This window comes from Acipenser ruthenus, chromosome 6 (assembly GCF_902713425.1).
Source record: "Acipenser ruthenus chromosome 6, fAciRut3.2 maternal haplotype, whole genome shotgun sequence".
In the NCBI taxonomy this organism is placed as follows: domain Eukaryota; kingdom Metazoa; phylum Chordata; class Actinopteri; order Acipenseriformes; family Acipenseridae; genus Acipenser; species Acipenser ruthenus.
The window spans coordinates 70,260,103-70,287,838 of NC_081194.1; the positions used below are offsets into that span (position 1 = coordinate 70,260,103).

Sequence of the window (27,736 nt, forward strand, 5' to 3'; positions counted from 1 at the left end):
GACTGCATAGCCTTTTTTAGGTGGGTTTCCATGATCTTGCATTGGCCATTAGGGCATACCTCCTGAGCTGTCTCCTGGACCTCTGGTCGACTGATCGACTCTCCATCCCAGGACGCCTCGATGGAGATCTCGTCCTGTTCCTCCTCACTCATCACCTCATCCTGCTCTTGGAGAACTGGATTGATCACCAGTGAAGGCAGGATCAGTTCCGAGGCAGGTGCAATAGCCTGCTGCCTGACCAGGTACTCTAAGACCTGAGCCATCTAGATTTTCAGGTTTGAGATGTCCTTTGCCTGCTTCGAGTGCCTTGAACGCTTGCTGCTTCTTGAAGGAGAGCCTGAGCGGCTGCGAGCTCGAGGGGCTGGAGCCTGTGCACAGGGTATGCTCTGTGAAGGGCTCAAAGGCAAGTGGAGGAGGAGGGAGAACTGGGCCCCCGAGGCCACAGACGGTTACTCACAGTCGACTGTAGAGGTCTCGCCTGTGAACTCTGCTAGCCTTCTTTGCAGGGTTCTCTCCCTGGAGTTGGCACAAATGTCCCAAGCACCAGACACACAATGTATGCTTGTCCTGTGGGGGAAGGTTCGCCCTGCAGGACGTGCAAGGGTGAAAGCCCGACATTGCTGCTAGGTACCGAGACACCGAGGCTGTAGGGTACTGAGGCACAGAGTGCACAAAAGGCACTGATGTATTAGGTGCAGGGGCTTTCAAACACAGGTGTCGAAGCACCGAGGCCTTAAGGCTCTGGAGCACTGGGAGACTCTAATGTGCCGATGCACTGGGGCACCGAGGTACAAATGTACCGAGGAACCCAAAGCCACCGATGCACAGAGCATGTGAGTACCTAAGGTTCTACAGTGTCGACGGAGCTGAGGTGTCAAGACTATAGGGCACCGAGGACAACGACGCAGGGAACACTTAGGCACCGAGGGTGTCGATGTACCGAGGTGTCGAGGCCCTGGGGCACCGAGGGTGTCTAAGCACCAAAGCTCTAAGGCACTGGGGGTCGAGGGCACCGAAGGCAGCGAGGGCACCGATGCACGGCGCGTTAAAGTGTCGAGGCATCGAGGTCTTGAGGCATGGAGTATGCCGAAGCACCGAGGCTATGGTGCACCAGGGCACTGACGGCACCGATGCACGGAGATTCAAAGCACCAAAGTTGTCAAAGCGCCGAGGCACCAAGGCAATGGAGCACCGGGGCACCGAAGGTACCAAGGCCATCGATGCAAGGAAGCAGTGGCGACACGTAACTGTTGATAGTGGGGGGGCACAATTTAAAGTTCCTGGTGGTATGCAGTGTTCAGGGTCAGTAGACAAAGTAGTTTTAATTACCCCAAATATCTTGGGTATTTGTTAACCACATAGCAAGTTTTCCAAAAAATAACACAGCGACGACTGCACCACAGTAATGAGACGACTAGCGGGTGTTCGTAATCAGAAAGAAAACAGAGCGACTTCCTGGGTTGTCGCGTGCTAACTTTCCATTCATAATAAACATAGCTACGCCACCTTGCGGCTCCCAATACGAAATGCTTTAACAAATATATGACCTAATCCTATTTTTGTGACAACTAACCATTAGCTAAAAAATAACAAATGTAAATGACAATAACAAATTCAATAACAAATGTACATGCTTTAAAAACCTTACCTTGTCAAAAGAATTGTAGGCGTCGGTCCTTTCTGCTTGCAAACCTTGTTACAACGTCCAGTATGTTAACAGCGTGTCCTCCTTTTTCAATCTGTAGTATTGCCAGGTTAGAAACACGAGCATCTGTCATTATTGTCCTCAGGTAAGTTTTCAGTTGCCGCAAAGAAGAAAAACTTCTCTCAGCCGATGCTGTCGTCACTGGGATAGTTAAGTAAAGCACGTAGAGTTTGGACAGATTTGGAAGGGTGTCACGCAGTGCCATTTCACGAAAGAATTGCAGTCTTTTTTCCAGCTGGGTGCGCTCCTCTTCCTCATTACTCTTGTCAGCAACGCCATCTTTGAACATCCGGGAAAACAAATTGATTTCAGAGTTCAGATCTTCTTGATCGATACTGTAAGTGGTGGAAACAGCGCCAACACTTTCATCTGATGGGCTCTCAGAAGAGAGAACGTCTGCAAGGGACTTGAAAATGAACAGGTCATTCTCGGAAAAGCGGTCTTCTACCTCCTCAATAAGGGTATCCAGAGTGCTGTACAGTATTTCAGTCCTGTAGTAGTCCTCGGGCTTTTCAAAAGAGGACTTTACCCCTCCTCCAAGTTTTGTGGGAATAACCTGTTTGCGTGGCACACAAGGGCCAGAATAACCGTTTTTCTGGCACAGTTCATTGACGTGATTAAAGGTTTGGGATGCAAAATCATCACTCTTCATTTCCTTTAGTACAGACACTGTGGATTTAGCCATCGCCATTGCTGTTTGATATGTAAAGTCTTTTGATTGAAGACATTTGGACAGGTGGTTTGTTTGCATTAGCACTCTCCGCATAAAAAACATGCAGTACAGAAAGTTGAAGTCTTGCACATTTCTGAGAAGTGCATAAGCTTCAGTTCCAGCTTTTGAACCCCCATGTGCAATTTCGTTCAGAGCTTGAACCATTTTATCAAAATTTTCCAATACAGCTCTGATAGCCTCGACTCGACAGTTCCAACGAGTGTCGCTGAGTGATTTAAGAGTAGTTGGCCCCGCAGAATACGTTTTTTGTGACGTAATTTTTTCAAATACAGCATGTCTCTTTGAGCTTACGTCAATGAAATTTCGTAGAGCCTGGAGAATTCCGAAAGCATTTCGGACAACTGGAATGCAGGAAACCATGTCCACTACGCACAGATTTAATATATGAGCATAACAGTGAACATAGTAAGCTAGAGGATTTTCGCTAAGTATCCGTGTGGCCACACCTTTGTAGGGTCCTCTCATGTTGGCGGCTCCATCATAACATTGACCTCTTAGAGCTGAAATATCAAGTCCCAAGGCTGATAATGTACTCTTGATCAGTGTGGCAAGTGAAGCCCCGTCCGTCTGCAGCGTCCTGTAGAAGCCAATAAACCGCTCCTGTATTTCAAATGACTGGTTTACGTAGCGCACTATGAGAGCAACTTGCTCGTGTCTTGACAGATCCATTGTTTCGTCTGCAATGATGGAAAACACTTCAGCTTTTTTTACTTCATTTACGATTGAATCTATTACTTGTGAAGCCATGATTTCGATTATTTCATTCTGACACGAGCTGTGTAGGTAGGTGTAGTATTTCTCTCAGTTAACCATAAATCGTTGAATCAGTTCGTTGTCTGTACTACGCAGTTTCATCAATTCCCGCAAATTGCCTTGATTTGTGGAATCCATTCCCTCTTCGTGTCCCCTCAAAGGTATACCCTTGCGAGCGCAAAATAAAGTACTCTCTATTACAGTTTCTAAATATGCTCGGTTGTCCGCCACTCTTTTTTTCTTTTGACTATCAAGCTGGGACGCAACACTCCCTGTTTTACAGGACTGCAGCCTACCCTTCCATTTAACAACGGCTTCTAGATGAGCTTCACACTTTGAATGTTCCCGAAATCTTTCATTTGCTTTCTTCCATGTTTTAAAACCAGTAACTCGAAATGCCAGGTCACTGTTTGGCCCATTGCCAAATGCTCGACAGCAAAAGCAGAAAGCTCTGTCATCACGTACACTGTATTCAAGCCATTTATACTCATTGTACCACATTTGCCTGAATTTTCTGGTTTTGATCCCACAGGCACTGGCTGGAAAATCAATTACTGGCTGATACGGGCCTTCTTCGACATATTCCAAAGCTGCATCCGGTCCAAGGCAAGGGTCTCTTTTATCGACAGACTCGACAGTTGCACCCGCACTAACCAGAGCGTTTGAAATGGTATCGTCACTCTCGTTGCTGCTAACATTCTGAACTACAGAAGAGTCAGGTTCGGTTTCTGTTGATGTCTCTGGCGTTGGTGGTTTAGATTTTTTGCTGTAGAAAAACTCCAAACTTAGCTGTCTTTTTGCCATTTTAACATATTTTCGAATGCCGCGCTGACTGAAAAAGTGTCTCACACGAGATCAAGTATAACGGTGAACGGTCAGACACTCATTCTCGCGAGAACAAATATAACGGTGTGGTTATGTTAAGGTTTGAAAGTTTGAAACTACTGCGCACTCACATATTCTCTACCTACTTACGAAAAACATTAAAACAAAACAAAACAAATAATATATATATATATATATATATATATATATATATATATATATATATATATATTTTTTTTTTTTTTTTTTTTTAAATAATAAAACCTGGCAGAAGTCTGGAAATCTGGGGGGGGCACGTGACCAGGCGTGCCCCCCTACGCGTCGCCACTGCAAGTAAGCTCCTGAGCGCTGAGGACGCCGAAGCACAGAGGCGCAGAAACACAGAGGCTCTGAGGCACTAAGGGTACCAAGGGCGTCGAGACACTGGGACACCGAAGCACCGAGCACCAAGTACCGAGGGCTTCAAGCACCAAGGGTACTAAGCTGTGTGTCTAGTCTGTTTATTGCAACACACAGCAAAAACAGCACGTCACTTGCAATGGTGTGGTGCATACAGACAGTTGCAGTGCGCGAGTCACGAAGCGGGGGTGCAGCGTGAAGCTTAAAGCAAAGTGGAGCACTGTATAATTGCCATCTGGATCACGCGCAGTATACCACGGGTGCAGGCCTTCTAAAAATAAGTTACATATTTATTGTTGTTATATGGCCCTTCAATTTTAAGATATCAGTAACTGGAAAGGATTACTAACTGCAGTACACTTTAACGATAAGCATTTAAGGCAGTTTTAAAACTCTCAATTTTAAAACAGCTATGGTTCACTAACATAACAGTGGAATGATCACAGTATCATAATTGGCCTGTATTGCACGTGTGGAAACTTTAACAATGAAGCCGAAACTAAATCGTTTTAAATTTCAAACTCGTTAATATACTAGCAAGCACTGGCAAAATCAGCTTTTTTTTATCCGGTACATAACTAATTTATTTTAACATATTGTTTAGTGACTTTGCGATACCTGCACGGTCTTAATAGTAGTACCTACAACGTATCGACAATAACAATCCAAAGAAAATTTGCACCATTTTGTTACAGACTTTCTAACAACAAATTTGGCTGCTACTTAATTAACCCCTTGTAAAAAATAATAACACAAAAACTGCTTAACCTAAAAAAGAGCATTCCTGCAGGTACCACAGGAGCAGGCGCAGTTTACACTGCCTCTGAGTTTCTGATCGCATCATTAATTCCAGATTTCCTAAATCCATTAATGGTTTCATCACTCACTGCCATTCTCATATTCACTTTGACATCCGACACATTCTTTCCCTTGTCCAACGCTTCTTTAACTTGTGCTGCATACTACCAGTCTGTCAGAGGGCGGGATCGCACACTGTATCCAATCCAACCAAATAAAGCCAAAATATATTCCACTCCAAAATGTCCCGTTAAACGGTATGTCAAAGAAAATATTAAAGGAAGGTTGGTGTTTCTTATGCGTTTCACTTAAAACCGGACACTAGGGCGTCCGGACTTGTTAATTCCTGCCACCCGGACACAGGTGCCAATTCCCGGACTGGTGACAACCCTAAAGTCATGATCAATCAGGAACTGCTGACAGGGTAGCAACTCCTGGGGTGGAAAGACAGTATCACATTTTTGTAATTTATTCTTATTTATTTATGTATTTATTAGGCAGATGCCTTTATCCATGACAACTATAGGTCCTGCAGTACAGGGTTACAATGCAAGATTAATATTTAAATACAGTATATTTTACAGTAAGAGCAAATAATACTACTAAAATACAATATGAAATAGGATGCAACAAATTAGGATTACGACAAGTAATATATATCCATCATGACATATTGTGTTTATTGGAAGGGATTGTGAAGTGAAAGTTAGAAAGGATACCATCGTTTGTATCCTTGCTCATCTGGAATGTGCTTGTGATTAATTTGTTTTTTTCTGCAGAGGGAGCTAGCAGGACCTGAGTTTAATTTGGAGCTGAGTTGTTTTTTAAACTGCAGTAATTCAAAACAAAGCGACCGGATCTCTAGATGACAGAAACAGAAGGCTCACTTGCTTATATGTTTTGTTCACGTGCGATCTTCTGCATCAGCGAAATTCAGCATACAAAATAAACAGGCTAATTGGAAAACGTTCGCCCCCCCCCGCCCTTGACCTTCAGCATTAGGAGATTAACATTTTATGTTATTCCAAACACCAGACAGTGTTTCTTTATTATAGCTCGCATATTTTTGCACCTTATTATTAATTGTGATTAATTTAGAGGTATGGAAATCTGTAATTATGGCATAACGTTCAGTTACACATTCGTTTTGATTATAAGGGCGATATAGTTGTGTGTGTATAAGTGTACACTACAAGTATAGCGGTATATTAACTAAACGTCAGCTTCCCAGCTGACACACAACATGCAGTCATGTGATTTTATACAGGAAGAATGTACAGTCAGTTCTGTACTCAAAAACAAAGCCCAGGAACGGATCTGCGCTAAAGCGAAAGCCACTATCGGTATTCTTCTTCCTTTGTTGTCTTGAATTCTTCATCATGGCTTGGACAAAATACCAACTCCTTCTCGCTGGAATGATGCTCATTACAGGCTCCATTAACACATTATCAGCCAAGTAAGTGACGAACCGTTAGCGAGAGACATTCACATGTGCTACACCAATTTGCTTGAAATTACATAGTGGTTTAGGATGAATTTGTCCAATTGAATTTTCTGGAGGTTACCAGATTCAACTGCACGCTTGATTTTCATTTTAAAAGTTGATTATGCAGAGATTATATCAATTAAGGGCCAGCTAAAATAATTGTATCATATGGATGGGCTGCACATTTGACAATCGGTTTACACAATACTGTATGACGACTACCAACGACTATTATAATACTAATAATAAAGTGACCAGATTTGTAAGTAATTAAACTGGGACAGTATGGAAATATTCTGAATAACTTCCAACGTCCAAGTTGCGGGGAAGCTCTTTTTGTTTGTTTGTTTGTTTTTTTTTACTTCGGTAACGTTTGATCCAATACTGGAAGTGAATGCAGAGACTCATGGTGATAGCTATATTTATTAAATGGTCACTTCATAGAATGTATTTCTCAAAACATTACGTTTCTTAGCATTTAATACTGTATTTATTCTGTATATTTTTATTCTATTAAAGTTTTTGCTTGGATCATTAGTGTGCGTGATTAACAGATACCAGGACATTTCTTTCAGACACTTTCTACTATTAAATTATTTCCATTGAAGGTGATGAAATATGTTAAATATGCTATCTTTGGACCGTGTGTAATAAATTAAGACAACTAAATCAGCTTTTCTGAGTTTTTTTTTTTTGAAGTAGTGACTAAATTTGGTTAATAGAAATCCACATAGGCAAACCCTTTAAGTTTCTCCGAATAGTTGTATTTCCAAATTCCCCCTTTAACATGCTGTGACGGGCATCACTTAAAATGGAAAGGAACCTGTTAAAAACGTGTTAATTGCATGATGAAATTTCCTGCCTATTCCATTTTTCGGTACCAATCAATGAGCATGAGAAAGTGTCTTCTGACAATCTCTAAATTAGATAACTACGCATTTTACAAAGGCTAATTTTTTTGCTGATCTTGGCTGGATTTTTTCAACAGTATAGGCTACATGGATCAAGGGGTAATACGATTAAATCGTATTCCTTTTGTGATCAAATGACATGTTGTCACTTCGTTATATGAAATGAATACTATTTAATCTCCCTTAATACAAGCATTAGCATTAGCCTGTAAAATGCGGAGATAAGTTTTCAGGTTGTCAGGAGACGCCTTCTCATCACTGATTGGTACTGAAAAACTGCATAGACAAGGCAGGAAATGTCATCACACAATTAACACGTTTTGACAGGTTCCTTTTTGTTTTAAGTGATACCTGTCGGCTTAAAACATGTTAAAGGAAATTTGGAAATAAAACTATTTGGAAAAAACTTAAAGGGATCGACTCCACCCCCAGTAATTCGAGCACTGACGTTTGCCTCATATTCTTCTATTAAAATAATAGGTGTGAGAAAGTAAAATACCTTATCTAGCTGTCACACCTATACAACAGGTAGCATTAATCTTTGTGTATTTTTTCTCTTAAACTTTGCAGGATAAAATACATTTAACACAGAAATAAAAATAAAAGGTCACCAAATTAAAGAGATTTATCCTGCCTCTAAGGCAGCGTATTTAGATTTTTTTTTAAAGAAAGGTAAAATGAAATGAGGACGTGATTTTTTTTTTTTTGTAATTGTTTTAAACTAATTGTATCATACAATACTCAACTGTCAACGTAAATATATATTTTAAAGAAATTAAATGGGCACCTGGAGACCTGAAAATATTGTATTTCATTATTGCTAAAAACATAAAATGTATACTCAAAGAAATAAATGTTCTGAAACTTAATATTTTTACAACATGCATTTCACAAATGTGAAAATAACTAGTTGATAAATTATTTTGTATTATTCACCAACATACGTTTCTTAGAGGGGGAAGTGAATATACTTTTCAAGAGAAAATATGTTTCCAAATACTTGTCATATTTTACAGCCCTCCTGTTTTTGTGATGGCCTATTTTGATGCACAAAGTATTCAAACCACGACACGCTTAAGACTAGTGCTCTGCATTGCAAACTTAGCACAGTGATGTGACACGACAGCGTTGATTTCTGCAATTGTCGCCTGCTACACTCAAAGTCATATGCACACAGATATACAAATATCATGGATGAAGAGAATAATTCCAACACAATACTATAGTACCTGTATGAGCCGTTATTGTTAGACTACAGTAACCTCTTCAGGCAGCCTGAGTGATGATTCAGACGAGGATAGCCGCCAGTTCGTTTTAGTAACAGTCAGTGGATAAACCCGCCCCAATTCTCGTTTGCAAATACTGTAGAGTAATTATCTACATCAGGGTTCCTCAACTGGCGGCACTGCGAGAGCCTTCCTTTTGTATACCTGTCACCTTTTGAAGATACAAAATTGGAAGTGGGGGGTGGGGGTTGTTGCAGGTGGTATGTGAACCTGCCTCGCGCACTGAATGCATGCCTGCCACAGAGCTCCTCTGGGTCCTAAATCCTGCTGTTACAGACAGGGATTGCAGTAACCACACACTGGCCATGACTTTTGCAGACATTACAGGTTTGCTGACATAAGGGTGTTTAATAGTACAGTTTGAGCAAAATACAGGAGAAAATCTGTCCCGGGAGAAGGGTCCAAAATACTGGAGACTCCCGGTGAATACGGGAGAGTTGACAGGTTAGCTTTTGGCCCGTCAAGCGTCAGCTGTCCTTTCCAAAAGCTGAAATTGCTGATACGCAAGATTGTAATGTCGCCGCTATCTACCAAGAGTATACAGCTGCAGAACGAAGGCTCCCACAACTCGTAATTTACGTCGTGCTTCATTCACACTCAACACCGCTACCACATGACGATAAACAGGGCATGGCAGGGGGAGAACACTGAACATAGTGATTACCCTGTGATAATTAATTGGTGATCCACGGCCAATACCCCACGAACCTTAGGTTTAGGGTTAGGTTATTGTTATGAAATAAACTTTGTTTTAGTACCTAAATTCATCACCCTTATCATGTGATCGGGCTGTAGCATATAATGACTATGTCTATTACGATTTGCGCACGCAGCACTACACTGTGTGAGCTACCCTGCTGTTTGTTTTTGGCAACCTAATCAGGAACAAGTCAGCTGATTGACCAGCTTTCATTCTGATGAGATTTCATTTTGGCATGCGTCACAAATCTCCACCCATTTAGGTTAGTGTTAGTGCGATATGAAAACAGTGGTATGAAGAAATATTATTTTCTTTAGTGCTGAGAAATTATCTGATATTCTTACAACCATTGCTGCACATTAATTTGAGGGTCCATTAGCTCTATGTAGCCGCTTTTTAATACTACGGGTCAATCATCCTTCCCTTTAGTTACATCAAGTGTCATTGTACTGTAATAATATGGTAATAACACAGCAGCCTGCATGAAAATACAATATTCTATTACCAGCGAGACAATGCTGGGGGGGGGGGGGGGGGGGAGTTCTGGGGACATTGGGACAAGTGTTCCAAAACAATAAAACTGCAATTGGCCAGCGGTTCTCAAACTGGGGTCGCGAATGCTTTGCAATTAAAAAAAAAAAACTATTTTAGTTTAAGAAACAGGTACATTTATTTATTATTATTGGCATGTTTTACTCCAAATGAGTCCTCATTCTTCCCGCCTTTGTATGAATGTTCTGAACTGGTTATCTAGCAACCAACTAATTTTTCCGCTGTTACCTGTTAGCCAATCAGAACTTCTGATTTGTGAATTAGGTTTTTCTGCACTCACTTTACTAAAAAACAAGTACGGCTCACTGTTGATGATCTTCACCTTTACCTCAGCCACACGGAGCCCCGTTTAAAGCATTTTTGTTCATCCATGCAAGCTGACCCCTCCCGTTAGGTAAGCAATGTATTATTATTTTTTATACTTTTGTCTGTAAAAATAAGCAAGGGCTGTATTTTAGTTTTGTTGATATTGCCTTGTAATGCATGTTTTAGTTATCAGTACTAACTATTCTGCAGTAACACAGGGCAGTGGGGTCGCAAAGTCATTTTTATTGGTTGAAGGGGGTCACATTGCCAAGAAGTTTGAGAACCGCTGCACTAGGGAATATTAAAAACATCAGCTCTTGCAACATGTTTTCATGGATACCGGCACTTTATCTCAGAAGATTGAGAATATGTATACATTTTTTTATTGTTGTTTTCATATTGATCTTACTGTATGTGCAAAGTTACGTTATAATGTATTTTATTATGTATCTATTCGATGCCTGCCTGCCTTATTTAAGTACATAACAAATGTTAAATGCCTTGAATAAAACATATTTAGTAAGATGGGGTGAATTCTCAGTTCTGTAGTTTAATTCTCTGTTTGTCTACTTGGTATATAGAAGAATTGGCATTTATGAATACATATCCCACTCGGATAATGGATTTGATGTATCAGGGAACAATGCTGTCTCTACACAGAACATGAATGATCTGTTCTGCTAGCTCTCGTGACCTGACAAACCACTGCTGTATCAGCAGTTTACACACAAGATACTGACAGACTGACTCAGTTTTAAAAGTATTGACAAAGGGTTTAATTTTGTAGATTTAGTATAAACCTGTCTCTGTCAACGGCACATGACTTGTCTGAGTTTCAAATGTACTGTGTGTTGCGGTTTTGTGATTTTACTTTACCTGAGGTCTCAATTGTATGTTTTGTGTTTTTTGAGACTTGGTAGTTTCCTGCTCCAGTAAAAAATAACACATACAGTACAAATGATTATTTGAGGTTTCAGTGTTCTAGACACTTGGAAATGGTTGTGCAGTGGTTTCGTTCAGAGATCCGTCAGGAAATGCAAAGATCTGGTTCTATTCCTCAGACTGCAGGAATATCAATAGCTGACAGGAAATACTGCAGGCAGTGGCATCAGAAAAGTTTTTCAGTTTACTATGTCCAATCACTGTTTGAAGAAAGCAAAGCCTTTTGAAGATTAAACATTACTCAAAACAAAACTGTCAACATGCTAAGACAAGTCTTCTTCAGGACACAATTCTATATATCACATATAAGATTACCTTACTTTAAACTTATGGAAACTATAATAAGATCCAAAATGGAAAATTACCTATATGGTAACAGTATCCTGGGAGACAGTCATCATGGTTTTAAGAAAGGGAGATTGTGTCTAACTAACCTGCTTGATTTGTTTGAGGATGCAACATAATTGCAAAGCACATGACATGGTTTATTTAGATTTCCAGAAAGCTTTTGACAAAGTCCTGCATAAATGATTAATTCTCAAACTGAAAGCAGTAGGGATTCAAGGAAATGCATGCACATGGATTAGGGAGTTATTAACATGTAGAAAACAGAAAATACTGATTAGAGGAGAAACCTCAAAATGGAGCGAGGTAACCAGTGGAGTACCACAAGGATCAGTGTTAGGTCCTCTGCTCTTCCTAATCTACATTAATGACTTAGATTATGGTATAGTAAGCAAACTTGTTAAATTTGCAGATGACACAAAAATAGGAGTGACAAACACAGCTGCAGCAGCAAAGGTCATTCAAAATGATCTAGACAGTGTTCAAAACTGGGCAGACACATGGCAAATGACATTTAATATAGAAAAGTGTAAGGTACTGCACGCAGGCAATACAAATGTGCATTATAAATACCATATGGAAGATAATGAAATTGAAGAAGGAGTCTATGAAAAAGATCAAGGAGTTTATGTTGACTCAGAAATGTCTTCATCTAGAGAATGTGGGGAAGCTATAAAAAAGGCCAACAAAATGCTCGGATATATGGTGAAAAGTGTTGAATTTAAATCAAGCGACCTCATCTAGAATACTGTGTTTAGTTCTGGTCACCTTGCTACAAAAGATATTGCTGCTCTAGAAAGCTTGCGACCAGAATTATTCCGGGTTTAAAAGGCATGTCATATGCAGACAGGCTAAAATAATTGAATCTATTCAGTCTTGAACAAAGAAGACTATGCGGCGATCTGATTCAAGCATTCAAAATTCTAAAAGGTATTGACGACACAAGGGACTTTTTCAACACAAGGACCAGGGGCATTCAGAATAGAAAATAGGAGGCACTTTTTACATAGAGAATTGTGGGATTCTGGAACCAACTCCCCAGTAATGTTGTTGAAGCTGACACCCTGGGATCCTTCAAGAAGCTGCTTGATGAGATCAATAAGCTACTAACAACCAAACGAGCAAGGTCGGCCAAATGGCCTCCTCTCATTTGTAAACTTTCTTATGTTCTTATGTTCTTACTGCAGTATTATTATTATTATTAATTATTTCTTAGCAGACGCCCTTCTCCAGGGCGACTTACAATTGTTACAAGGTATCACATTATTTTTTACATACAATTACCCATTTATACAGTGGGGTTTTTACTGGAGCAATCTAGGTAAAGTACCTTGCTCAAGGGCACAGCAGCAGTGTCCCCACCTGGAACTGAACCCACGACCTTCTGGATAAGAGTCCAGAGCCCTAACCACTACTCCACACTGCTGCCCTATCGTAGAATTGTAGGACGCAGTCATGAGTTTTTGGCTGAAAGAAATGCAGGTGATATGAAAAGGTGCAGATTAAGACACACCACATTGTGGCCTTTTATGAGAATTCAAATATATGAAAATAATCACTTAATTACAGGACTGTTTCTTTAAATATTTTTTCTGGTTTGGGAGTAGGCTTCTCTCTAATTTCTTCCATATCTTAACAGCTGTGCATAAAAAATTTGATTTAATTTACTGTACGAATGCACTTGCGTGTACACTTCACATTGATACAGATGTTGTTCAGATTCAAAATGTATTTGATTACTGCAGTCCCATTTACCATTATGCACATTTTTCAGTTCTAGTATCCCCCCCCCACAATTTTAGTATGTAGTACTGTAGTCTTACTATGGAATATAGCAATATATCCATGGGTGTTTTAGTGGCTTTTGCTATGAAGTAGTCTGGACAGGCAAAGCGTTACTTTTATGCTACAATAAACTCAAAGCTTCAATAAAGGCATCTGGTTTTGATATCTTGTTTCATGTCTATGGAAAAGTAGCCATACAGCTGACAAGCAGTTTAGCTACAAATGACAGATTTAACAGGCCAAAGTCTAAACAAGCTTGCATGGCTTCCCAAATTGTGGTATGGTATTACAGCATATTTTACCTTTAGAGTACCTTTTGAAGAAACAGGGTCGATCTAGGTGACAGAAGCAAGTACATAATACGCATACGCAATGTTCTCATGACCTCCCTTTCATCTGTTCAGGCTTTCAAGATGGCCTGCTTGTTACTGACACTTGTTGGCCCAAATGTTGATTAGTGCAAATGTTTCTTCATCGCTGCACGCCATCCCTGCAGCAATCTGGCTCATGGTGTGTCTCAATCAACAGAAATATGGCTAAAGAGAATAAAATGAAATGTCTTGCAAGTTCCTTGTGGAAGTGAAACCTTCACGCAGATGTGGCTGTTTGTTACTTGGTCCACTTACAAATGCCCATCATGCATATTGTCTCGCTCGACTCAGGTCAAAGTGTGTCAACCCACATCCTGAGGTGGGTTGCTGCTGACCCGGGTTGAGCTAGGGCAGGGGTACTCAATTACATTCCAGATAAGGCAATGTCCAAACCCTGGGGGGCCACAGGGTGCTCAAGATGTGTGTACCGGTGGGGGGTTGTTTAAATAGTCATGAAAATCTGACTATCCAATCAGACTTTACATACAGTAACTGAACTTTGCAACACTACACTTGCACCAATCAACTAATACATGTCAGAAATAACTACTTACAATGATACAATGTCTGATCGCCATTTAATAATATAAATAGAAAGCAAATACATTTTTCCTGATATTTTTCTGATAATATTCAAACGACATCTTACAAACAAATAATTATACAAATCCCACTGTAATGCTATTAAAACAGCATGTTATTCATTTTAATTTTATTAACTAGAAAATGTTCTGAAAATGACTGCACAGCAAGCATTCAAGTTAACTAATGAAAGCATGTCAATTAGTGATTGCTTTATTTATGTTGTATAAGCATCTTATTAAGCACCTGATTAAAAGTGTAGCACATTGTCTAAATATGCATGTTCTAGCTCCAATGTGTTTAAATGTAAATGAAAAGTTTCTAAATTAAATACATAGCATGACAGTAAACAGAGGGAAAATAAACTCGTTGAGAGGCGTGCCGTAGGTACATTTCTTACTGTTGCCAAACAGGTTTTTTTTAAGCCCAAATAAAAGATCTTTGACAGGCTCGGTTTCTTCAGCCAGTTTCCTGTGCCTGAACACTTACTGGTGGCCGCAATGCTATTTTTTTCTAAAAATACAAGAAAATATAGACATATGCACTTAAGTTTTTCATGGAGACAAAAATCTGGTGTTTTGCAAGATGAAAAAAAAAAAGAATAGGTTGTGAAGGCTTTACTTTGCTCCACTGAATTAACTATAAAGCAGAGGATGTTAAAACTTAAAATTATACACTTTTTCATGTGTGTATTTCAGGCAGAAAGAGTACAAAAGTAGACATCGCTTTTTAATTTTTTTTTTATCCCTGCCATTATAGTTTCTTCGCAATAAACAAATTGGCAAATGACACATTTTCATAAAGTAAAGCGATACTGCGTTGTTGTTTTTTTAAGCTGTGCACACAAGTGAAAACTGTTAAATGTAACTTAAACTCTTCAAGAAATAAATGTGGAAAAGGGGGCGTTGCACAAAGAAAAAAACACCATTTTGGTTTTCGTTTATTACTCTCCTCATAATAGAAAAGAGGATTACAACAAAACAAAACATTGATCACTATACGTAACATTTACCTTGCTAGTTTGGCCAGTGTCTGGAAAGTGTGAAGCATTTTCGAGTGATGTGCATTACCTGCATCTGTATCCCCCAATTCTGACTCACTTGCCAAATCTGAAGCATCACTTTGTTGGTGTTTTGTTAATACCTCACATCACTTGCCATTTAAGACTTTTTGCACAGAGCTAATGGGCCTTCGAATTAATGTGCATCAGTGGTTGTAAGAATACTCAGATAATTTCTCAGCACTAAAGAAAATAATATTTCTCCATACCGCTGTTTTCTTATCGCACTAACACTAAGCTAAATGGGCAGAGATTTGTGACGCATGCCAAAATGAAATCTCATCAGAATGAAAGCTGGCCAATCAGCTGACTTAGGTTGCCAAAAAAAAAAAAACGCTTGTTAGGGGACACAAATACCCTGTAGATAGCGGCGACATTACAATCTTGTGTATCAGCGAGTTCAGCTTTTGTAATGAAGGACAGCTGATGCTCGACAGGCCAAAAGGAAGGCTCTCATGAGCCGCCAATTGAGGAACCCTGAGCTAGGGTCGACCCGGGTACGTGGTTTCACACTACACAGGATTGTGACCCGGGTACCAGAACCCTGGTCGGTACCTGGGTAGGAGGGCCAGTGTGAAAGGGGCTTTTGTTTGATGAAATTATTTCAGTTATCTTGGTTACTTAAAACGGAATGATTTGCTATGCCTCATACTAAATTGGTGACATTGCAGACAGATTCAGCATTTTGAAACTGCAATGTCTTCCCTTTGATTGTTTTGTTTTCCTAATTATATCCAGGTTTTAAATACAAAAAGCTAAACTAATCAGTCGTGGAGGGCAGTTTTGTGCAGCATATAGAGCCTGACTTATCTTCCATGCGGAAAATCAATGTATACACTTCTGTAGTTTTCTGATTAAGCAACAGAAGATGACAGCTGTTCTGTCAGCATATAGTTTGTACTTCAGGCAATTCTGTCAAAAGTGTTTTCTTCTTTTTTTTTTTTCACTGGAATTAAAGTTTGTGTAAATTGTTTTTGTATACAAAAAGTCAATTCTGTAGAATTGAGGACACAACATGTTGTTATACGATAACATTGCAAGTTTAAGAATCAAAAGCAAAATATTGATTTATTATGCACAGTACTGTGGTTGATTTTAAATATGAACACAGTTATATTGGGTTTTGTTGATATGCTTTAACATTCAGTTATACAGGGAGACCGATTTAAATTATGTATCCATTGTAAATATGTCCCCACTGTCTCAAAAGATCTTCCATAAATGGTCTTAAAATTGTCCAAGCATGTTTGAGCTACGCCCACAGGTATTATTGTAATAGAGAATGTGAGTCTGGCATGTTCAGTCTGGTTGTGTAGTGCAAAACATGGAATTAATGTTTGCACCTATGAGGTACAAGCTGTCTTTTGTGAAAATAAAGAGATATGCTTGTTCTTAACCATTCCACGCTTGTCAGTGATGTCAAGGTGGGACACTGTTATCAGTCATACAAATCAAATTCTAATAGTTTATTATTATTATTATTATTATTTATTTCTTAGCAGACGCCCTTAGCCAGGGCGACTTACAATTGTTACAGAATATCACATTATTTTTTTTACACATTATTTTTTACATACAATTACCCATTTATACAGTTGGGTTTTTATTGGAGCAATTTATGTAAAGTACCTTGCTCATGGGTACAGCAGCAGTGTCCCCACTGGGGATTGAACCCACGACTCTCCGGTCAAGAGTCCAGAGCCCTAACCACTACTCCACACTGCTTCAGACAACATTATTTATTTTTGATTACCATATATTTGTATCAGTTCCTTAAGTATTTTTTTTATTTTTATCTAGATGGGCAGATAACTTCTCTGCACCAGGATGCAAAGGATCTGCAGACCACTCCTTCTCACACCCTTTCCTTCAGGTAACCACATGCGCTGCTAACGATGTCAACTTGATACTTGACTTATCTGGGAAAGTTAATCTGATGTTGGACGGAAGTAGTCCTTCAGTTGCTTACTGTATACAGTTTGGCAAGGTAAAATAAGTAGATACTGTGCATGCTGTGTAAAGATCTGCATCTACTTGTGAAATTGTAACGTAGATGTGGTGACTATGACATTCTTGTTTATGTTTTAAAGTACCCAACATTACTTGGTTTTCAACCCCGGGGAAAGCTTGATGAAAATGGCAATATCCATTCTATGTTATGTGCTATTGTGTGGTTGTCTGTTGTGTGAACCCTGCGGTACAACAGATCCCCCTTGTAAACGAGATGATGCATCTCCAGGGGTTTCGTCCTGGACAAATATATAAATTGGATAATTGAGGGCTGGTGTTCATCAAAAGACAGCACTGGATCTAAAATAAAAATATATATATATATATATTCTAGCATTAGAGACAGAACGAAGGAAATTGCCATCAAAGGGAACTGAAAAACAAGGAAGCAGTTTCAAAGAGAAGTGGTGAGGCAACAAGAAGGACTTGTTTTGCTTTAGTTTAATCAAGCAAGAGGATAAAGCACAGACTGGAGAAAAAAAAACCCCAAAACTTCCATTGCACTTCTGTAGTTTTTGTGTAGCAATCGACTGTAAAAGCCCATTAGTACATACTATTGTCATATCCCCTGAGCAATGTGGATACAATTATCATTTTAAAAGTTTAGGGTTGATTTTAAGGTCCTGCTTATAACTTATTAAGCCTTAAATGGTTTGACTCTGTCTTTGACTCTGTCTTTTAATCCCATATGTTCCTAGATGGCCACTCCAATCCCAGGATGCTGGGTTGCTTACTATTCCAATTTTTTTTTTTAAAGAATACAGGTAGCAGAGCCTTTAGCTACAGGGCCTCTAAACTATGTAATGATCTGCCTAGTTCTTTAAGGGAAGCACCAACTGTTGCAGCTTTTAAAACCAGACTAAAGAGACATTTTTAAAATCTGTCTTATTTATCCTAAAATGATTGTTTTTCTTTCTCTCGTTTTTGTTTCTTTTATTGTCTTATGTTTTGACTGTTTTATCATATTTAATGCTTTTTATTGTATTCTCTGCTTATTATTGTATTCTGTCTATGTAAAGCGCTTTGCAGCAATTTATTGCGAAAGGCGGTATATTAAATAAAGATTGATTGATTGATAGAAAATAACTAAAACACACTCAGATATTACATAGGTATTCATATATTATAGAGATTTTGGTCCTCTGTGAAATTTTATATGGCTCTGAAGACATTATTTAAATTGAATCCTAATAAAATAACTTAAAACTAACAACTTCCTGAGCAGAGTGATCACCCCAAACGGTTTCCTGTGGTCAGTGTCATATTGATCATGCCCAGCCCTAGCGCCACTGTCACCTGTCTTGTTTCCTGCAGGCGGTGGGAATGTTTCTCGGGGAGCTCAGCTGCCTGGTGCTGTTCCACGTTCTCCTCTGTCATGACAGAAGGAGCCCAGAACCGAAGATGAACACGGGCCAGACCTTTAACCCCCTCTACTTCTTCCCGCCAGCCATGTGCGACATGACAGCCACCTCCATCATGTATGTCGGTATGTCGTTTTATTATTATTATTATTATTATTATTATTATTATTATTATTATTATTATTATTAAGCACAACCATATTACTTGCTAAATCTTTTTGTGTAAAATAATCCAGCAGTCAGATGCAGACATCTAGTGTTGGTAAGTATTATTACAGGTTAGTATGATACTGTAAAACAGTCGTGTGGCTGTGACTCACAACTGGCAATCGTTGATTCAAAATGTGAAAAGTGCCAATGCTACAGAAATCTTATTGTATTGTACTTTGTCTTGTGCCACTGCTCCAAAAAGTATAAGGAAGATATGCTTTGTAATAATAATAATAATAATAATAATAATAATAATAATAATAATAATAATAATAATAATAATAATAATAATAATAACTTTAATTTGATATAGCACCCTTTACACCAAGGTGTCTCAGGGTGCTGCACAATATGAAAAAACTAAATCAAGAACATAGTAATAACAATAATAATAATAAAACAAAACAAACAAAGAGTCAATTAAAAAATACATTCAAAACAGGTAAAATACAAATACAAACCAATTCCTAAAATCATAAAAACAATAATTTCAAAAACATTCAAAGTTTTAAGAACAAGTCCACAGGATCACTGTAAAAAAGCTGCCGAGAACAAATGTGTCTAAAGAGTTCCAGAGAGAAGGGGCAATACAGCTAAAACTACGCCCACCAAGAGTAGCACATCTTGGAACCAAAGGCTTTAGAAGTCCAGAGTTTGACAATCTAAGCTGTCTTCCAGGGATGTAAGGGCTGAGAAGGTCCATAATGTAGCTAGGACCCTGACCATGCAAAGCCTTGTATGTCAGCAACAGAATCTTGAAGGCAACACGAGAATGTACAGGAAGCCAGTGCAAACGCATAAGGACTGGGGGTGATGTGTTCTGTCCGCCTAGTGCCTGTCAAGATCCTTGCCGCTGCATTTTGCACCATCTGAAGATGATTCAGAGAACAAGTAGGAAGACCAGCAAAAAGAGCATTGCAGTAATCCAATAGAGAGGTTACAAAAACATGCACAAGGATCTCTGCATCTCTGGGAGACAGAAAATGACAGATTCTGGAAATTTTCTTTAGGTGATAAAACCCTGCCTTTACCACAGTAGAAATATGGTTTTCAAACAATAGAGCTGGGTTTTAGATCCCATTACCAACAAATCAGTTTTGCTTGCATTTAATTTCAGAAACTTATTAGACATCTAAGCTTGTACATCTGCCAAACAAGCAGATAAAACTGCTTCAGTATTGGAATTCATTTTTAAATAAATCTGCGGAAGAGTATGTAAGTGGACTCTTTACAGGAAACATTACAGAAAGTGATTAAACAGCAGTTTTGGTTTAGAATCTTATTGTTTATTTGTTTGTTTGTCTATTTATTGTAAATTGACAATAATCCAAAATATTATTTCTTTCAGCTCTCAACATGACCAGTGCCTCAAGTTTCCAGATGCTGCGGGGAGCAGTGATTGTCTTCACCGGGCTGTTATCTGTGGCATTCCTGGGACGGAAGCTGATGGTCAGTCAATGGATTGGAATCTTTATCACCATCACTGGTCTGTTGGTGGTCGGCCTGGCAGACTTTGTAAGTGGAGAAAAAGATGAAAAACACAAGCTCAGTGAAGTCATTACAGGTACCAGCTACACACTTTATTTATGCAATGTATTTTACAATTCCTTCGGTGCAATGGGCCCAATACACAAAGCCTTAGCTATAAAGATATTTTTTTAAATGTCTATTTTGACTGATTAGATAAAGTTTTGTATGCATATAGCTTTTCTAGACTTTTCTAGACCTTTGTTAAATAAACAAACAACAATTTCATGAATACCACATTTTATTTATGAAAACACACTCGTTAACAGTTTTCTCTGTTCTTGGAAAGATTGGATAATACTGGATTCTTTGCTGGAACTGGAACCCACAACCCTGACACACCTACTTGTGCTAATATGTCGTAATCCAAGCTGGCAACATCACATTCTTTAGTGTTATATAAAACTCCTCAAGATACTGGCTTCATACTCTACACATATGTAGTTAAGTCAAGTTCGATTGTAGGGGGTCTTACAATAAAAGCTTCAATTTCAGTATCTCCCATATGATATTTATAATGCACATTTGTATTGCCTGTGTGCAGTACCTTACACTTTTCTCTATTAAATGTAATTTGCCATGTGTCTGCCCAGTTCTGAATGCTGTCTAGATCATTTTGAATGACCTTTGCTGCTACAACAGTGTTTGCCACTCCTCCTATTTTTGTGTTGTATGCAAATTTAACAAGTTTGCTTACTATACCAGAATCTAAATCATTAATGTAGATTATGCTACCGGGGATACTGTTTTTGTTTACAAAACTCCCCTTTTTAGTGCTCATTGATTTAACTCCTATTTATTGAAAGGAGAACATTAATTAGGTAATAGTGACAATTAATGATAAGTATATTGAGAGAGATTCACAAGCTAAGTTGGTATTTGTTTTATTTGCAATCTTACCTTATAAACACACGTTATTAGGTGATAAATATATTGCATTAAAATTGCATTCTAATTTCCACAGAGAATGATTATGGTCATACACTAATGCTAAAATGTCCAAAGCCAATTAAAGGATTAACAAGTTTTCATGGTTAAAATATAATAATAAGGCAATAAAGTGTATATAAAATCTGAGTTTGCCAAGTTGATAAGTGACTTAAAATAAAATAAAAAATAAAAAATAATAATAAATAAAACCAATAACTTCCCGAAAAGGTGTTAGTATCGAGAGTTTGAAAGGGAGCCTCCAGTTTGTCTTAATGTGGCATTAATGATAGGATTCATTTTGTGAATAATGTGAATAAGAAATCAATGAAGTGACGCTCACTTAACACTAAGACAGACTGGAGTATCAATGTTAAGAAGAAAAAAACTTTTTGTATTACTGTATATTGAAATCCTTCATCAGGTACATATGTTTCTCATTTGACATGCAGGTGACCTCCTTATTATAATGGCACAGATCATAGCTGCTGTCCAAATGGTGCTGGAGGAGAAATTTGTTTACAAGCATGACGTCCACCCTCTGCGGGCCGTGGGCACAGAAGGTACAGTGCAAATATTGTTTATAAAGTGTCAGGTACCTGATGTCCGTTTTAGACATTATACATGAACTTGGGTATTCCTGGGTTCAGTTCAAGTTGTGGAACATTTGGACAGTAAAAGTATGAAGCATATTAGCTTGAACTAATAAGATTAGCCCAGCCTAATAGTTTCAGTTTCAGGTAGGGTCAGAATGGGGCAGACAACAGGTTAATGGTTACAATCTGGTGTACCTCATATAATAATAATAATAAGTCTATTATTATTATTATTATTATTATTATTATTATTATTATTATTATTATTATTTATTTATTTATTTATTTATTTATTTATTTTTATTTTTTTAAAGAGTTTTAAAACATTTTAGTAATGATGGGCTAACTGTAAAACTGTTGTAGTGTGTGAGAGTTCACGATTTACCAGATACACTGTAATAAAATTAGCTAAAAACAAAGTTAAACCTATTTTCCTCTACGTTGTCTCTCAGGTTTTTTTGGCTTTGTCATCCTGTCGCTCCTGCTTATCCCCATGTACTACATTCCCGCGGGTCACTTCGGCAACAACCCCCGGCAGGTCCTAGAAGATTCCCTGGATGCTTTCTGCCAGATCGGCAACCAGCCCATGATCGTCCTGGCTCTGCTGGGCAACATCATCAGCATTGCCTTCTTCAACTTTGCAGGGATCAGCGTCACCAAGGAGATGAGTGCCACCACGCGCATGGTGCTGGACAGCCTGCGTACTGTGGTCATCTGGGCAGTGAGCCTGGCTGTGGGCTGGGAGAGGTTTAATGGGCTGCAGGTCCTGGGCTTCATAGTCCTGCTTGTAGGGGCCGCCCTGTACAACGGACTCCACAAGCCTGTGATGGAAAAAATCCCCTGCTGTGCTCGGTTCCTGGGCCAGAGCTCAGAGGGAGAAGGGCTCCTGTCAGAAAACACAGCTTCTGTTAATGAGGACAGCTAATTTTGTGCTTACATAAATACAATGGTCTCCAGAAGTATTCACCCCCTACCAATAATGTCACATTTTGTTGAATTACAAATAATTTATGCACAGTTTTCAAACAAACTTTTTTATTCAAAGCTGTAGTGGTTAAACTGAACACTGTTATATGAGGAGGAGGTTAAATGTCAACAAAGAAAATGTACAAAATAAAATTTACTGTTTGCATAAGTATTCAGCCCCATAAGTCAGTACTTGGTAAAAGCACCTTTTGCAACAATTACTGCTATGAGTCTTTTTGGATAGGTCTCTACTGGCTTTGCACAGTAGGATAGTGAAATTTTTGCCCATTCTTCACGGGAAAATTGCTCCAGTTCTGATAAGTTTGTTGGGGATCGTCGATGGACTGCAATCTTCAAGTCTTGCCATAAATTTTCGATTGGATTCAAGTCAGGACTTTGACTGGGCCACTCAAGAACATTAATTCTCTTCTTGTTCAACCACTACAGTGTGACTTTGGCTTTGTGATTCAGGTCATTGTCCTGCTGAAATATGAATTTCTTTACTTAGCACCATTCTCCATCCATTCTCCCCTCTATCCTGACAAGCTTCCCAGTCCCTGCTGAAGAGAAGCATCCCCATAACATGATGCTGCCACCACCATGCTTGACAGTTGGGATGGTGTTGACTGGGTGATTTGCAGTGTTGGGCTTCTGCCAGACATAACACTTGGAATTTAAACCAAAAAGTTTAATTTTTGTCTTGTCTGACCACAAAACCTTTTTCCACATGTCTGCAGTATCATCTACATGCTTTTTCGCAAACTCCATACATGCTTTAAGTTGAGGCTTTTTGAGTAATGGCTTCTTTCTTGCCACCCATCCATAGAGGCCAGCTTTGTGAAGGGACCAGCTTATTGTTGATGTGTGAACATTGACTCCCATCTCAGACACAGAACTTTGCAGATATCTCAAGGTCATTGTTGGCTTCAGAGTGACATCCCGAACCAGTTTCCTGCTTGCCCGGCTGCTCATTTTGGGAGGGTGACCTGATCTGGGTAGTGTCTGGGTGGTATGATGCATCTTCCACTTCTTAATGATGGACTTCACTGTGCTGAGAGGGATAATCAGTGCCTTTGAAATTTTCTTGTACCCTTCTCCTGCTCTGTGCCTCTCTATCACTTTATCCCTGACTTGTTTCAAAAGCTCTTTAGTCATCATGTTTGCTTTGTTGGATCACTATGTGAGTTGCAGCTTGAAAGTCATTATATATCTGAGGGAAATGATCTACAAGTTAAACCACTTTGAGTACACACAGGCTGAAACCATTTCACTAATTGTGTGATCTTTCAAACAAATCATTTGCACCTGAGCTGATTTAGGGCTGCAGTAGCAAAAGGTTTGATTACTTATGCAACTGAGATTAATCTGTTTTTCCCTATAAATCTTACTTATTTATATTCTATATGCATTTTTTTTAACTTTATCAATATGGAGTAGTTTGTGTAGATTCTATATGTAAAGTCTAATTTGAAAGCGTCATGGAGTACGCTCAAGTGCCAACAAAATGTGAAAACTTTGCACGGGGGTGAATGCTTCTGCAAACCACTGTAAATTTTTAAAGGTGGTGAGGGGTTTTATATCATTATTGATAAATGAAGTTTTTTTCAGTAATATTATTATTATTGATAACTGAAGTTTTTTATGCTTCATTTTAATGTTTTACTGAATTTTTTTTTTTTTTTTTGAGAAAAACATCACATTACCCACTTATATATCAATTTAAAATTAACACTCCCGACACATTTTTTTGGATAGAAATGAAATTATTACAAGAATTCTTACCCACAGACTTCCATCATTATGCCATTTTGATTTTTTATTAAACAAAAGGATTAGCTCCATCAGTAATAGTTTTATTCTCAGAAATGAAACTGACACTTGCCGGCAAAAACAAATGCACCATTTTCTAGCTTTGGTGATGGATTGAAATAAAACTCTGTTGACGTTACAAGAAGGAACCTGTAGAGTCAATGCATTTAAAATAATGTGGACTCATCAATAATTAACATTGATATAGCCTGGTTCTGTCTTACAATTGAGTATCCTAATGCAAGTAAGAAGTGTATAGTCGCATGCAAAAAGAAAAAGGATCATATTATTTTGTATTGAGTATTCACTACACCTTAATAAATACACCAGTGCAATAATATTTACGTGTCTTTACTATTTTGCTAACTACATGCTAGATAATGATGAAAAGTACCAGCCACAAATCTATCACATTAACATTTCCACTCCAGTTTGAGGTCTTACTGACAGTTGACTTTCGGCTTGTGTAGCAGGACAAATATCCACCAAAAGCATACCGTATTATACCTTTCTAAACAGCTGAGAGTGAAGATTATTTAGAGAATAACATTTTCACTGTATGATGTATACCCTACAATTACCTAGTTTGAATGTAAAAAATAAGGTAAGCATTCTTGGTTATGTAAAGCAATTTAGTATGCTCTCCGGTAATGCTGCGCTTTAAACTCATGGCATATACAGTAATTGAAACCGAAAAGATACTGAAATGCCGCACCTCTTAATAAAAGGTATTTCTATTGGCCTGGGCTTTAGTGAAATGCATTTTGATTGGAGAGTCATCTGTGATGTTTGTCCTATGAATATTTCACTATAGTTAATATTTTGTTAATTTATTTTGGGTTTATAAACATTTTGGACAATTTAGTACGATTTCTGGTAAGCCTGTACTTGTGATCACCGAATCGCCCGTCTAGCTTTCTGTGTATCTAACTTTACTTTCATTTTGAAAATATATAAAACCATCCCTGATTGGTTGTTGGAGCCTTTGGAGAGTAAATTTTGGGGGGCATTTGCACCCCTTTCCACCTACCGGGGTTTATATAAAAAAAAATGTTTTCACATATCACAATCACAGCTCCTGAATACTGGCAGAATAGATTGTTGAGAGTTGCAGGAGAGCTGCGGGAGTGGTAGGAATGGTGTATCGCTTCTAAAATTATTGAATTAGCCCTACAGATTTTCTTTTTTTAGCCCTACATAGTCAATTTCCTATTTTAGAATGAGTGTCTATGTGTGTATAATACACAAGTTTCTAGCACTGTATTTGATTACTACATTATTTACAGTACCCAGCTTATTACCTCCTACAGTACATTATTGAAAAAAATATTACTTTATTCCACAAGTTGCAAAAAATCTTACATGCCTGAGACAGATGACAAGCAGTTCAGAGTAAATGTGCCCTACAGGACTTTGAATCTTTAATAAAACCATTTTGTGTTCTTTTGCTTTAAATTAACAGTTTACCATGTTTAGATATGTATATGTGGTACATGTGCACCCGATTTCCGCCTTCCATGTGAGCTGAGGTGCGTTCAACTAGGAGAACGTTCGTGAACGTTTGCGAACAGTTAAACTTTTTTCTGTTGGCGGTCTGTTCGCCTCAAACGTTTGCTAACTGAGGCGAACACTCTGAAGAGTTAGTTTGCGTAAAACAATAATGGCAACATTTCTTTGACTCTGGGGGATGGACAAGTTTTGTCAATTTATATGACAAAAAAAGAAGCCGAAAGTGTTACTTCAGGTATGTTTATTATTATAGTGTGACTTATTTATAAAATATTGGTATTTCTCAATAAAATTGATACAATATGTATGCATTTATTATGATGATGATGATGATGATAAGGGTCTGTTTACTTAGAAAGAAAAAATAAAAAAAATATGAATTCTAGTTTTAAAATAGCTAATCCGGCGGTTTTGCTTTCAGATTTTAAGATGTGTTGCATATTTGAAATGTTTGTGGAATGTTCAGTAAACCACTCCTCTAGCCTTGTTCAAAGCTAACACAGTTTATTGTGAAAGTTCGCCTAGTTGAATGCACCTTTGCTATTGCCACTGATGAAGTGTTAATCAACTGCAAGCAACACTTGCTTATGGATCATAGCCAGAAAATGTAATTTCAGATGATTATCAGGAAACACATAATCTTCACAATATCTACAACATTCTTTATAATAAGTGAAATCATTTTTTTTTTACCCATTACCTGTAATATCCTAATATAACAATACAATTTTGGAGTATATTCATTTGATCTGAATAGTTGTGAATCTAAATACTACTGCCGTTTAAATCATTAATATATCAATATTTTACAGAGAGAAATGCACTAAGGAGGCTAGCATGCACTGTTAGCTGTGTGGTTTTCATATCCTTGGGATACTAAACAGTGACAGTATTTGTGCCACTGCTTAGATCAATTGAATAGCCCTCCTTGGGATCTATTTAAATGATCTAAACAGTGGCAAATCTTAATAGCGTCGCCCTAAAATGTCCCTTTTTTTAATACAGTAAAGCACCAGCAGGAATAATAGTTAGAGTGACAGTATTGTTTACATCATAAAAATAGACCCTCTTGTGTTTTCATTTAAAAGGCCAATCACACTGGCTACGTATTCTTCAATAACTGGTAGGTTGCCTCTGAGTCATCAGTCATCTATTGTAGCTCTACTTTTGCTTTCATTTTCATTTCATTTTTGCCTTCAGGGTAATTCGAGGAAATAGAACGTGAAAAAGAAATTGGCTTTCAATGAGATAATCCACTACAGCTTATATTTAAATAAAGGTA

The 27,736-nt window shown here is 38.3% G+C and overlaps 1 protein-coding gene across 1 annotated transcript; it reads left to right on the forward strand.

Moving 5' to 3' along the window:
* Window positions 1–6,470: 6,470 nt before the first annotated feature.
* Window positions 6,471–27,496, forward strand: LOC117411537 (solute carrier family 35 member F6-like). The gene is made up of 6 exons (XM_034019173.2): window positions 6,471–6,669; window positions 17,340–17,412; window positions 18,864–19,035; window positions 20,469–20,684; window positions 22,027–22,137; window positions 22,623–27,496. The coding sequence occupies exons 1-6, from the start codon at window positions 6,593–6,595 to the stop codon at window positions 23,093–23,095; spliced, it is 1,122 nt and encodes a 373-aa protein (XP_033875064.1). The 5' UTR covers window positions 6,471–6,592; the 3' UTR covers window positions 23,096–27,496.
* The last annotated feature ends 240 nt before the right edge of the window (window positions 27,497–27,736 follow it).

Coding starts and splice junctions, on each gene's coding strand:
- LOC117411537 (XM_034019173.2), top strand. CDS start 6,593: ATGGCTTGGACAAAATACCAACTCCTTCTCGCTGGAATGATGCTCATT. Junction 19,036..20,468: donor CACCTCCATCATGTATGTCG/GTATGTCGTTTT, acceptor TATTTCTTTCAG/CTCTCAACATGACCAGTGCC. Junction 22,138..22,622: donor GCGGGCCGTGGGCACAGAAG/GTACAGTGCAAA, acceptor GTTGTCTCTCAG/GTTTTTTTGGCTTTGTCATC.